The 15,254-nt window shown below is 35.9% G+C and overlaps 1 protein-coding gene across 1 annotated transcript; it reads left to right on the plus strand.

Moving 5' to 3' along the window:
• The first annotated feature begins 233 nt into the window (after positions 1 to 233).
• On the plus strand, positions 234 to 4,277 carry LOC121877927 (replication termination factor 2-like). The gene is made up of 3 exons (XM_042383888.1): positions 234 to 433; positions 2,238 to 2,844; positions 3,308 to 4,277. The coding sequence occupies exons 1-3, from the start codon at positions 365 to 367 to the stop codon at positions 3,529 to 3,531; spliced, it is 900 nt and encodes a 299-aa protein (XP_042239822.1). The 5' UTR covers positions 234 to 364; the 3' UTR covers positions 3,532 to 4,277.
• The last annotated feature ends 10,977 nt before the right edge of the window (positions 4,278 to 15,254 follow it).

Raw genomic sequence — 15,254 nt, forward strand, 5'->3', positions numbered from 1 at the left:
TATTAAATTACTTGAACTTTTCGAAAGCTTGTGTAATAACACATATTTAAAATAAGAAAGGAAAACTGTAACGAAGTTCATCTTAGAGGATTCGGATAAAAAAAATTAAATAAAACTACCTAAGGTTTTGTTTAATTAGGTAGTTGTTTCATAATTTGTATTATAAGTTTATAGATGAAACTGCTGCAGTAATGATAGTAAAATATTTATGTTTGTGGTGTTAGTGGAGTGTATAGTGTCGGCGTCACCTCCAGGTGGTCACAGAATGACACCATCCGGACACTTGTTTATCAACACGAGTGGTGGTGACCCTGGAGGACGTCTGTGCTTGTTAGACAGTTTACAGGCAACATATTGACTTATAATGGGTTGTGATGGCGGAACGATCCCCAGGAGGGACGAACTGGTGAAGACGAAGAAGAAACCTGAACAGGTAATTGTTTATGGGGAGATGTAACAGGTAATGCCTGGACGGGTTAACAAGGAACTTTACAAATTGTTTCTTTACAAGATAATTTCTGGTAACAAAATTTGTTTACAAAATTGTTTTTGGTAATATTAAACAACCGCATATTATTATGAGTCACTTTAGGAAAAATCTATAGAAGAAAACTTGAAACAAGTTCCTCCATCTGATTTGGGGATTTTGAGGAAACAAGTTTTCTTCTACAGAACATTTTTGGGTTAATATTCCGTAATTGTTTTAAACTGAACTTTGCATTGATACTTTTATAGGGAGATAGAGCAACACAAAAGGTAACACTGAAGCAGATGGCTAAAGCCAGAAGTTGTTTGATTTTGTTCATTTTTCCACATGTTGTTTGGATGAGAATACTTATTAAAAACAATACAACTTTATTTTATGGCACAAAAATGATGTCGCTGTGTACCCTGTATGACAACAAGTTAATTATTTGCCATAAATATTAAGCCAAAAACTCTGTCGTGTCTACGAGTGTTGTCTGCTCTTTGCTTATTCTTGGACCGAGCGTACTCTCGCATTTAAAAAAAAAAATTGCACCATGCTGTATTAAGAAATTTGCTTTTATTAGTATCAGATATCAAAATGCCTGTAAATACTTTCTGTTTAGTATGGTGGAGAGTCTGCCTCTGGCTAGGAAGTTAGGTAAGGTTAGGTAGGTTTCTTTGGTTGATTAGGTTAGGTTCCATTAGGTTCTCTGTATTGTTGCATAACCTTTCTTACTTACTGTCATCCAAAGAACAACTGTGGAAAAAATGAATGAAATCAAACAACGCATTCTGGTGTTAGCCAACTACTCCAGAATTTCCAAACAAAAATCAGACTACGTACTGTACTTTATATTTACAGTACTGTGCCTACTTGTAGTGGCAGCTGGGGGATTGCAACTTACTGCTGTACACATACATAACATGCTAGGTATTTTTTGTTGTGTGTCCCATCTTATTAGAATATGTGAGCACATACAAATTGGAAATTATAATGTACAGTACAGTATATCTTTCTGTACCTTACTTTGAGAAGTATTTTAGGGATTTCACTGAATGTTTTTCATCAAACTGAATCATTGAATAGTCACCAATTGTCTTTATATATGTGTCATTGTCACACAGAAATGCACAATGTACAATAGTTTAGATAAATAGGTTAATGAAATATCTTAAAGGGTAATTTTGTAAAACTGATCATTAGCCATCGCATAGCAGCAATTAGTGTTAATTTTTTTCATTGTATAACTGATCGAGCACATATTGATCGATCATATAACAGTCATTGTCTGTACAGATTTGTTTGCGTAAGTAAATATTGTCCTTGCAAGAAGCGTAGTTTAGACTCGGGAAAACTTACCCCGGTACTGTACAGTACTTGGATAAATTCTGGGATGAGAAATTCGTCTCCATACTCAGAAATCTCTCATTTCTGGAAGAGCTTTGCACCAATTTTTCCGGCTTATGAGAATATCACTACTATGATTCAGTGAGCCACAGATTGGGGAATCACAAATGGGAATTCCTCTGATTGGGTAACATTTACTTTACCTAGATTACTTGTTACCACAAGCAATATTGTAATGTATCTGGTGCCAGAGATTTCCAAAACTATGAATGAGAGTTGAGTTTATTGTTGTAAATATTGCTTATTGCAGTACAGTATACACTACCATATGCTACATAGCAGTGGGACATATGTATAAGATAAGATATTTAATATATGAATGTTGATGGTATAAAGGTTAGAATTTTTCATTTCTTTATAGAAAGACAAGAACTCTGAGCGTCTGTACAGATGGCGACACTGTTCAATATCACAGACTCCCTTGAAGAAACCTATTGTTGCCTGCGAAATAGGTCGCATGTATAACAAAGAAGAGGTTCTTACTAGGCTATTAGACAGGTCAGCTGAACCTGGTATGTCACACATAAAAGGATTAAAAGATATTAAGGAGCTGAACTTGACGCCCAACCCTGGCTACATCCATGAGGGAGCCAATAAGGGGGATGCCTATACTGATCATCAGGCAGCAGAGTTTATTTGTCCTGTCACCTCCCTGGAGATGAATGGCAAATATCATTTCTCCTTTGTGTGGAGGTGTGGCTGTGTGGTCTCTGAGCGAGCACTGAAGGAGGTCAAGTCAGATGTGTGTCACAAGTGTGGTCAGCCCTATCAAGAGGAGGATGTGATCCCACTCAACCCATCAGAGGAGGAACACGACGCTGTCAAAGCACGTATGTTATCTCGCCGTGCCTTGGCCAAGGCTGCAAAAAAGGCTAAGAAGGAGGGGAAAAGATCAGCTGATGGGGAGGATAATGATGCATCAACATCCAGCAGCAGCAAAGGAAAGAAAGCTGTAAAATTGTCTGATGGTAAGTAAAGTGCAGTACAGTACAGAATATCTTTCTTTTCCTCAATGTGTTATTTTTACTGTGACATTTGTGAAAATCCCATATTATTATGATTATTTTATTTTACTTTTTATTATAAATTTTATTTACTATGAATAATTATTACATCCCCCCCCCCCAGGCCCCGACGTGGGTCAGTGACCTGTGCCCGGGTGGGCTAATTTCCTTAAACAAGTATATTTGTACTGTACAGGGGATATATATAAATAACATTAATCATAGGGTCACAGGAAATTTATGCACTTGACTGTGTTTGTCTCTCAGTTTTGAGGTTTGATTTGTTGAATTCTGATCCCTACCTTTATTGCATCCCTCAACAAAATTTTCTAATGTGTGTTGGCTTATTGAACCATAGTTAAATGGTTCCGTTGCTGTGGATCATTAAGAATAATATTAAATTTATTAGATAAACATCATTCTTCAGGTGCCAGTTCAAGCAGCGACTGTAGCAAATCATCTCTTCGTGTCAATGGCATGGCATCAGCTGTTTTGAGAGATAAGGATTTTAAGAACGTTCGATCTGCAGGATTCAGTGTTGCTTCAGACCCAAAGGCTTCAGAAGTCTACAAGAGTCTGTTTGACACCCACAAGACGGCTCAGAAGAAGCAGAGTGCTCACTGGGTCACTTGTAACCCTCAGTACTTCTAAGGACATTACCATAATTTATTGAGCTCTGGCAAATTTACAATGGAGTAAAATGTACTATAACAGATCATTTCTAACATACATATATTGTGGTAGTTAAGTGCATTTTACAATACTGTATTAACTTTGATTCCTATACTTTGTACACCATTGCACTGTGTTTAAATAAAAGGGATGTGGATTCTTTCAAATAAATGTTATTGATACTGTATCTTGAAACGCATTAAATTTACGGCAACAGTTGGCTTCTGTTCTCCATTCTTTTTGTCCAGTACTTTAGATTAGTAATTATTCCAGAATTGTCATTATTAATTTTCACATTTTTCTATTAGTGAGGAATTTACAGTAGAGTATGTGTGTTTTCTTTTATATTTAGACTAGCTTATGTTTGTGTACTTTTGATGCATTTGAATACAAACATACTGTATGAGTGTATTTGATGTGAAAGTTGTCTTTAACACAACAACATTTAAAACAATATATTTTCATAATTATATACTGTCATCGATATCAACTTGTAGGTACACAAATATTGTACAGTATATTCCCAGGTGAATCTTTACTTATTGAAATATATGATAAAGAACAGTACAGTACACATTATATTTGAATATAAATGCTATTGGAGATTGATGTGAAGTTCAGTAAGAGTAAAGTCTTGTATATCTTAAAAATACTATTTATTGTTATGATGAATTGTATTTCTTCAGATTATTTTGTATTCACCAATAAAGACTTAACAGGTATAACTCTTATTTATGTTTTTAGTCCAATGAATTAGATCACTGAGGTACTGTAGCCATCTGTATTCAGCTGTGTATGGATATTTCATGCATAGTCTACAAAAAAAACCAGTTTAAAATATTGTATTGTGTACAGTGATCTCTCGGTTAATGAAATTTAGGTTAACGAATTACCTTCCATAAGAATCTTCAATTCAGTTAACGAAAATTGTATGAAATCATGTCGACATGTTTTTGCTTGCTCACCAGCTGGAATATTAGTCCGCCAATATGGTAATCGGTTCTAAGGCTTAAATTCATTCCCATTTGAGTAAATATCAAGAAGGTTGTACAGGGGTATTCAATAATTTTCCAAGTTTTATATTAAATTTTTTAATCATTTTAACACTTATTTAACATACAGTTCCTCCCTGACTTACGATGGGGTTAGGGGCCGACATCCAGGTCGTAAGTCAAAAGGGTCGTAAGTCGGAAATGCTTAAATAATACATAGAAAATCTAAAATGGATGTCTCTTTTTCTTCTCAGCACCACAAAACACTCACTTTTAAGCTTGCCAGCCATTTTACAGTGAATTACAAATGAAAATTTTGTCTGTTTACTGACTTTGGGACTCGAAAATACGTAATTTGACCAAATTTTGGAATGAATGAGGCAGGTCGTAAGTGCGGGTGGACGTAAGTCTAGTAGGTCGTAAGTCGGGGAGGAGCTGTAATTGGAGTACAGGAAACTAGTTTGTGGTGCGCCCAATAGCCACTTGACTCACCCACAAAGGCGTCAGTTTGTATCTCTGGTCAGTGGAGGTAATATCTTGCTTGAGACTCTTGAACATAAACTATTTTTACATTTTTACAGTACAATTATTGGTCATTCTGAAATTTATTTTACATATTGACAGTATTTAGTGCAGTGCAGTGCAGTGTTGATTTAAAGAAAAGAATCTTGAATCACACCAAGTGAACTTAAAATTTTATGGGTGAAATGACGGCATGAAGCATGGGGTGATTTCTCTTCCACCCCCACTTCCTTCTCTTCTCCCTTCTCCTACACCCCCACTTCTAATTCCCATCATCATCATCATCAACCTGGAGCCTTCTACATACACACCTCAAAGTAAGTTTACTGGAATGAATTGTGTTCGTTAACCGAGGGACCACTGTATTATGAAATATCCACAACCAGATAACCAAAACTATAACAAATTAGTACTGTTGGCATTATCTCCGAGAACAGCAGTGTTGTCAGTCATATACAGTAAATGTTTACTCGACTCCTAGAAAGGCCTGGTTTTATATTTTTAACCCTGGTAACCTGTAATTATTGACTCCATTCTTGTGGTTAAAACATGGTGGTAAATACAGCTATCTTGGAGGATGTAAATGTGAAAATATGATCAAAGTTGTTATATACTTTATAGACTTATTGATTAAACTGATTACTGGATTTTCATGACTATAGCATTAGCAGAAGCTTCTTTAGATGTGTTTTTTATAATAAATTACATTGTTTATCCTGAATATAAAATTGTGTTTGAGCTCAGAAGGAGAGTGAAAATCCAAAACCTTGCCACCTACTGAAAAGAAGGTGGAAGGGCAGGAGGAGGCTTATTGTAACAAACTGCTGAATGGAAACAAGACTTTTGCTGGAGGATAACATGGCAATAATGTGAGGGCAGATAGCTTTGGAGTTTTGGGTGTTGATAATGTTAGTCCATGTGGTCAGGTGAGAAGTATGAGTAGAGGTGCTTGTGCTTGCCAAATACCTGTAGATGGAGTATAAAAGGGGAGGGGTTGGGTTATGTTGAAGATGACAGGAGGGATGCAGCAACAACCAAATGGATACAGTGTTCATTTCCTGCTCCTTAGGTGTGAAGGTTATGTGACTTATGGTAGGGAAGTGAAGTCGATTGTGGGCAGTACAGTATAATCCACATTGGCTGCCTTGTATATAATGTACAATGTCTATTCTACCCCCATTGGGATGTGAAGCCATGGGACCCTCACTTCAAAGTCAGTGAATTTAATGATAGATTTTAAACCCTCAAAAATGGTGTACAGATAATATTGGTACAGTTTTGTTTATGGGAGGAACAGATGGTTGAAGATCTAAAGGGAGGTACAAGAAGTTAATAAGGTAATATTCGATACATTTTTACCCCTCCAAGTTTTGTCAGGGGATGTCATTGATAACCTTCCCTTTTGAGTCAGTGTGCTGTAGTGGACTTTGAAATTTCTCAAACAGATACAGTATTTTTTAAATTTGTTTTTATTCGTTCATTTTTACTACACTAAAGAATGTGGTCTACTTTGGTACTCCTCTTCCTAAACAAGGCTCCTGATCAGGATTACTCGTGACATTCACACAGGTGAGCACCAGCAGCATGTCCTCCAAAGAGCACACATTGCTACTGTATAAGCTCTCTTCATATATGTGTACCTCAACCCCTTAAATATCAACAGGATTCCCGTTAATTCTAGTGCCTCCTATAATACAGGAAATTTCTATCAAGATAAAACTTGATTCCCAACCTTTCTGAATCCAGTCTGCTTTATCTTTGAAACTGTCTATGCTAGAATTTTTAGGATGCAATAATTAAACTAAATATTTTCCCTTGTACAGTAATGTAGACTTATTTATTTCTATTTTTTTTCATTCATTTTTATCGCCTTTCCCTTTATACAGTATAGTGTAGGGGATTGTCATTTTAGTAAGTAGTACAGTATTCATATACTGTGCTTGAAGATAATACAGTACAGTACTGTATATCTTCAATAATTCTATATGAAGACTGGCTTCAAGTGAGAAGGAATTTATAATGGAGATAAGCTTTTAACAGCATCCTTAGGATTTTGAACTTGCTGAAGCAATATGAAATTATGTGAAAATTGTATTGAATATATAATCCACTTCGATTTGTGAGCGATTTAAATTTTTTATTTAGCTAAAGTCTTTGACAAAATGTCGTATGTTAACAATACCGTTTGTAAAGCTCTAGAATCTAGATGGTATTTTTTTCGGTCATACTGAATACCGAAAAGGATTATTAATAATATATCTAATAAATACAGTAAAAGATTGTCTTGTCTAGTAAACTGAACTACGTACATGAACAATAAATTAATAATTGTTGCTTAAAGGAAGTGATTTGAAAAATATATTTCTCATGTAGATAAAAGTAACAGAAGGTTTGATCTTTTTTGTAATTTTCGGTATTTAATATTATTTTTTCTGAAAATTGTTTTTTTTTATTATTTTAGGACATTATTTTAAGAGGAACATTTTTTTTATAAACTTTAGCCTTGTTACATCTGATTGTTGTCTTAAACACATTTGTGGGGTCTGTCTTCCCGCCATTTCTCAGATGGTGGCGGGAGTCACGGTGGCGACGTCATCCAGGACTCAGAAGCCGTCTCTTGAAGGTTTGGTAGTGTTAGAGAAGTAGGTAAACATTACTGTTGCCTTCTTGAAGCTTTAGCAGTTCTAGAGAGGTAAGTAAAAATTACTGCTGCCTTAACAGCTTAGAAAGTGAAGGAATAATCCTCGTATTGGTAATGTCAGTGCGGGCATCACAATTGGAGGCTAAAAGATCGTGCTCTTAAGTCGCTCTGTTGCCAATAAGCCCTTCTTCAGTGCATACAACTGCCCAGGAGATTAAACTTAATCTTAAGTTTACCTAGAAAAAAATGAAACGTTTAAACGACGTACATATGTTATCAAAACTTTTTTTTGTAAAATGAAGGATGTTCTGGAAAAGGTTTTGGTCAAGATGCGTTTGAACACCCCTGCCATTTTCAATAGAATGAGTTAATATCTTACTATTTGAACTTTAGATATAGGTTACGTTGCCCTTTAACATTCTTGGATAGTCATTATTTTGAGGTAATATCGAAAGTCTAATTCTCTGAAGAAAATACATGAGCGTCTCGACATCGTTCGCCTCCTTTCCCGCGTTAAATTCACCAATGGCGCTCCTGTTCCCACAATGCACCGCGGTTTCAACTCCACCAATAGCGCTCCACCGCCACCTAGAGTCAAGTGCCCGCGCAATTACTTCAATTCGAGTCTGGAGGCCTTGGAGTGTGAAGGCTGTTCCCCATTTTACTTTAAGACAATCCAGGATAATTATCAGAATGACGACGCAGCGCTAGAAGTTTTAAGGACCACGAAGTTCTCCCAAGATTAGTTACGGTAAATGCCTGAGGTTAGGTGATGTTAGGTTTCATTGCAGACAAAAAAAAAAAGTGGTGTATTTTGGTTTTGTTTGAACGTGACTCATTTTCTTGGGAAATTCCCCATTTCTTAGTAGTCATATTTTCTCATAAATGGGGATTTTCCAAAGAAAATGAAGGTCAGATTTAAACATCACCAAAATACACCTGAAATGTAAAAAAAAAATAATAATAATAATAATTAATAATAATAATAATAATAATAATAATAATAATAATAATAATAATAATAATAATAATAATAATAATAATAATAATTCTTGACCCCCTGTAGTACTAAATTATTATAAATAATAATTTTTGATGCTCGCTTGCCTCCCACACTTTTATGTAGCTTTGCCAGTGACCATAACTGGACACGCAGAAAACAAGTTTTGCTCGATTTTTCTTTAACTCTTGCATGGCCGAGTTCGAGTTCAATAATTATTATTCAAACTATCACTACTGCCAAGCAGCAGTACTGTATTGGCAGACATGGGGTCTCCTGTGTCAGGTGTGTAGCCTAGTAATGTTTGGCAAGCATGTGTGTGGTAGGTAGGTGATAATGATAGGTATGCCATAGGCCCTGCCCGTAGGTAATTGGTCACCTTTATTAGATGTAGTAATTATTTGGGAGATATGCGGTTGTGTGGCAGCCGCAGGTAAGACGTAACGTGTGGCAAACTGTTCTAGAGCCTGGGGTGAGCCTCGGCGCGGACGTGTGGTAAGCTGTACGGGGGGTATACTGAGTTTACCTAAGTTTGGTGCTTCAATTCGTCGTAAACACACTGTACTTGGCGTGGTTGAGGAGGATGGCGCGTGAGGGGGAGTGGTAAAGAGGGAAGTAGGAAGACAGCTGGATAAATGTAGAGAAAACATGTACAGTAGGGAGAACAGATCACGAGAGAAAATGGTGGGGTATGTAACGCATTAAATAGAATTATATTTGGAAAGTATGTCAGGCATAATTTATTTTCAAAACTGAAATATTCGAGTGAGGGAAAATGCATAATATATTTGAAATGTTCTACAATTTAGATATATCGTGTGTAATGCATAATTTAGCTTGATGAGTTTGAAATGTTCTAAATGAAATTGCGAAAAGGTAGAGAGAGAGAGACGGGGGGAGGGGGGGACTGGTTATGTAAACTTCCCAATACCCGTAATTAAAAGTTTCCTCTCGTCAGAGTTCTCCAAACTGCCACTTTAGCGCCTCGCTAAAACATTATTAGTTCCTGTTATTAGTTGACTCAAGACGGTGAGGCACAGGTGGCGTGTGTGGCTACTATTGCTTGTCATCCCTGATTTAAGTGTCGAAGTATATCAACGGAAGATTAGCTCCCTTTGTGTAAAAAACTCGGGGACTCATCTTCAAGTGATCTGTCGATGTAACCAATGTTGGAAAATGGCGTTTGGTTTGTTCTTTGCTAAAGGGAAATAAAACAAGTCTTAGAATAGCTGGCGTTATCAAGCTGCTCTTTCTTCAAAGTCGGCTTAAGAATGTGATATCCACATTCAACACATTCTTGTACACGCTGTACTGCAGGCATTTCACTTCAAGATCACAAAGCTTGTCGGAGTTTCCACTAAATGTTGAGGAAGACGGTCCAGTGAGGAGGCTGGGATCAAGGGGCTGTGACGTAATTATTAAACAACGCAATAGACTCGAGTGATATAAATGTTTTTCGTAATACTGATGTCTGAATATATTCATAAGTCTGTTAGTAGATTAAATATTAATTTTGTTCAAGAAACATTTTGATACTGGTTTAAACGTGAAATGATTAGATCAGTTTAGAAACATTACCTCACCGATCGATCAAATTTCCCGCCTTGGCGCGGAAAGAAAAAATGGAGTTTAAATACTCAATTAAAGGCGCCAAGTTTTTACTCGTGATTTTTAATATCTCATGATAATCCAAACTAATTTAATCTAAACAATAAGTTTGAATTTATGTGAAGAATAGTATGTAACTTCTGAGTTTAGAGTAATTATATTTAATTTAATTTTAACAAATATTACCATAAGACAATCGCGTCTCGGTTGACTAAGTTACTTGCATTGTGGCAATTTTTTCTCCTTGGTAGACTTGATTCCCTGTGGTCTACAAACTCTACAATTATATAGTTAATGTGCTTTGATTTTAACATATAGACCCATTATTCTTGTGTGGAATAAGCTTGCTGACGTAATTTGTGAAGTGTGTAAGATTCTTCGTGTTTGCAGATGGCATACTGAGACCCACCGATGTCAGATGGCCCGGACGAATTGAAGAATATGAAGACAACAGCTCACAGTAAACCGGTACGCGAGTTTTAATTTGTTTATAGTTTATCATGTATTGCCAAACTCGTGTTACTCGAGGGTAAGATAATGCAACAGCCCACTAGTATGAGTGTTGCGTCGCCGGGGATGTAATTACCACAATCAGTCACTCAACTTCTCAGCTGATATACAACACATTTATGCATCGTTGGATATTAACAGTGTTAATATCTAGGGAATTGTTTAATGTTTGAATCTAGGAGGAAAAATGGGGAATTTAAGTCTTTTATAGGAGAAATATTCACGTTCTTTGACGTGGGAGTCAGGGTAATTGTTCAGATTACTTTCGTCTCAGCATTTATTATTATTTTTTATGAGATCTTCACTGGCATGTTTACTTTGATGCAAAATATATTGAATTTGGTGAATTGAAACCAAATAATGAAGTAGATCTCAAAAACTAACTAAACTTTTAAGATACTTGTCTACTTTTGGATAGGTTTAAATTTACTTCTTAAGCAGTTTTCATGATATTTTTCTTTGTCCATCACCATATTTGTATTTTATTCATCAAAGGAAATATACTGTTGAATAAAGAGAAGAAAACAGCGATATATGCCTCTTGGGTGAGACTGAGTTGATACATTACATTATTTAATACATCAATAATATTGTTTCAGTTAGCCTTACCACTACCTCGACAACCACAACATGATACATATTAATGCCATTATAATTGTGTTTTGTAATCCTTATTATGTAGAGATGTTAAATATTGGTTGTGTTAGTACTATGATTCATAAAGCAGCCTGTTTAATGAACACAAATTCTACATCTAATACAATATTGTTTTGTTTTACAGAAAGGGGTTAAGGTAAGTGCAAGTTACCTGTTTGAGCTTAGCTGATTAACGTAACATCCAGAATTAAATGTCATTATTATTATCATCATTATTGTCATTATTATTATCATTATTTAATTTAAGTTTCTAGAGAGTATTGCAGGTCCATAAACCACATATTTGTGATTTGTTGACCGTGAGCCTTGATGTGTCAGGGGAGGATACTAGATGTTCTCTGTAGTGTACTAACACCTGCCCCGCCAGTGCTGGAAACGTATAACGGTGCCAACTTCAGGTAGTGAGACACACTGAGGCTTATTACAGTAAAATGTTCAGCTTTAGGGATCAGTTCTACTAACAAGGTCTGTGTTGTGTTGTAGTCGACACAGATGAGTAGTATTTTTATGTCACTTTACCTCAAGATGCAAAGAAGACAAAGTGAAGAAACACCAACAAAGTTTGATGATGGTGGAAGAAAAGGACTGAGACTCTACCTCCGCCTAACACACAAGGTAAACGATTTGTTTTGTGTTTACATAACTGAAGGGTGAAGCATTATATTCACTTAATAACTTGAGAGCCTCAACAGTCAACCATCTTGATAGTTCTCACCTCAAGTCTCACCATAATTCACTCCATCAAAAACTGTCTCTTACATTTTATTAAGTGGAACAATGTTGTCAGTCTTTGGTGTGAGTTTTGCATATAGTCTATACAGTATATGGTTTTCTTTATCAGTTAAGTCAACGGAATCTTAAATGCAGCATTTTTTTTCGCTGGAAAGGTTTCTTACACGCGAGCGCATATACTGTAGGCTACATATATTCTTATTATTTTATTATCATTATTTTTATCTTTATTATTAATGTTATTATTATTATTATTATCTTTTATCTTTATTATTACTATTATTATTATTATAGGGAAGAGGGAATAGATTTATCCTTGGTTATTTTTCAAGCTTTAGAGATTAGCGGTGGACAGTAGGACCAGAACAGTTTTTTATCATATTCCATAATTTCCAGGGAGTATTTGTGGCACTTAAAACAGGCCAGCAAATTGCTTCCCAGAACACAGTTATCTATGGCTCTCCTGTTACAAATATTACGTGTATTTTACTGAGTATTTCTGGGGTATTGGTACTTTTGTTATTGTCTGGTATGTTTTATACTTTTTCATAATTATAATGATGATACCCTTATTAAATGACGTAATAATGATACTTGCAATAATACTAATACAGTAATAATAATGATTCTATCGTTTAACGCTGTATTGTACATAGAATTTTCGTGATAATAAGGCGGTGTTTGATAACTGTTAATTACTGTATATGAAAAATGATAGACACGACTAATAATAACCGTAATGCAATGTATTAAGGATGCTTCCTAGGGAGGTGAAGCTGAGATGATATTTATCGATCCTGAAATCAACAGCTCGTTAATATGCAGCCCAGTACAGTAAATAACACGTGATGGTATGGGTCTTACCGTTCTCGAGCCATGCTACTGACATTAATGCCTCGATAATAAATAGTTACTCAGTATTGATGACGATGATCGCTCCGTTTACGCGACGTTAGTTATAATTTAATGTGATAATAGTAATAAGTTTCATGCAGGAATACACTCTGTTGTATATATGGACACAGATGAAGAGATACAATGAAAATGAGAGGAAATTATGGTAATATTTAGAGACTATAGTTGTATATGTAGCAGGCCCTAACTGGTACATATTAAGTCAGTGCTTATTCTCATGCAGTAACATAGTCTAATAAATATCACTCAGGAACTCGTAAGCTGAAACGTTCTTGATAATTTTACAAGTATTAAGCATGTAAAGCTGTCACATTTATTCAGATAGGTAAATATTTATTAACGTGGAAACTACAGTAAAAGCATTAATAAAATTACCCAGACAAACCAACCAGAGTCTAATGTTTTTATAAAATTAAATATCATTGGTTTAACACCAGCCACTGAGGATACATCGCCTCTTACCTCGGTGTAAACACAATTTTTTACTGATAAAAGTTAAATGTAAATATTCCGACAACACTTTTTACCTGCCGTTTAATAATTCATTTTCTCGAAGGCTTCTGCCAGGATCAGGATTCACAAACATGAGTTAATTTTTACTTTAACTGGTGCTGAGAGAACATGTTTGTTTAAGGCACTGTAGTCTGTTATTGACGTTATTCTGTTCTTTAACTTTTGCTCAGTGAACATGTATAATTAATGTAGTCTGTATAAATATGATGACATTTTGCACGTTAACTTTGTCCCCCAACTGATGAATGTATTTGGTTAAGGTAGAATCTCGATGTAACTGATTCTGTTTGGATGTAAGGTTAGTCCCCTGACCTACTCCTTGAACATAGTTGCTTATTGATCAGTCTCAGCGTAACATCGGTGCCATTTTATGTAACTCTTTGCAATATCAAGTCAAAAGAGGATCATTTTTACAACTCCAGTTACAAGGGAAGTTAAACAGGAATCTTTGAGAATATTGCCTCAAGTCATGTTGCAGAATATTTAAGCGGGAACTCATCATTCGTTTACCGCCACATTTTACAGATATTTTTATTGACATTAGTTTCCTTGAAAGCCTGCGGGTATAAAAATTACTAGCATTATCTATTTATGTGACATCCACACCTGAACTGTGAACGCAGGTGTGATGCCAGGGACCGTTAATATAAGACTAGTGTGAAAATATAAGAAAAATACGTAAATTAACTCACAATTTTGACTAACAAGGTGAAATACCTCTGACGTCATTCCCTCTCCCTCTCTCCTTTCCATTTCCTTCCCCAGTCTCACATTTCCTCTTCCTTCCTCCCTCCATCCCTTTCATTTCCTTTCCCAGTCTCTCTCCCTTCCTTCCTTCCTTCCTTCCTCAGTCTCACATTTCCTTTTCCTCCCTCCCTCCCTTTCAATTCCTTGCTCAGTCCCTTAGTCCTTCTCCCACCCTTGCACCCTCAGTCTCTCACATTTCCTCCTCCCTCCTCTTCCACCACCTCCTAATTGATCACATAAAACTACAAGGAGGAGGAATAAGACGACTTAAATGACTTAGGAACACCAACTCCCAGGAGGCAAGGCTGCGTCACCCAACGTCTCATTGACCCTGACCTAGTTGTAAGGTTTCAAGGTCACGTTTCAGACTCTCACGATTTTTTTCCCCAGGATAGAGGTTGAGAATGAATGGTACTGATTTTTTTCGCTTGATGATGAAATGCCTAAAAATTACCTGGAGGGTTAGATTAGCTTCAATTGTGTTATGTTAGCATTAGTTTAGGTGAGGGTGGTGTTAGATTAGCTTAAGTTGTGTTATGTTAGCATTAGTTTAGGTGATGGTGGTGTTAGTTTAGCTTAAGTTGTGTTATGTTAGCATTAGTTTAGGTGAGGGTGTTAGTTTAGCTTTAGTTGTGTTATGTTAGCATTAGTTTAGGTGAGGGTGTTAGTTTATGTAAGGTTAGCTTTTGGGTGTTTAATCATCAGGTGAAATAAGCTGGAGTGACTAATCTTAAGGTGATTCATTTCACTCCTGGAGATTTTTTAGGAATTATTTTTCCCCAAAACAGGATGTGGGAATGTATTAAGTTAGCTCACTCAATCAAAGACAACGAAATTAATTCTTAGACATTCTTAAGATAATTTC

Source organism: Homarus americanus, unplaced genomic scaffold (assembly GCF_018991925.1).
Source record: "Homarus americanus isolate GMGI-L3 unplaced genomic scaffold, GMGI_Hamer_2.0 scaffold30620, whole genome shotgun sequence".
NCBI classification, from domain to species: Eukaryota; Metazoa; Arthropoda; class Malacostraca; order Decapoda; family Nephropidae; genus Homarus; species Homarus americanus.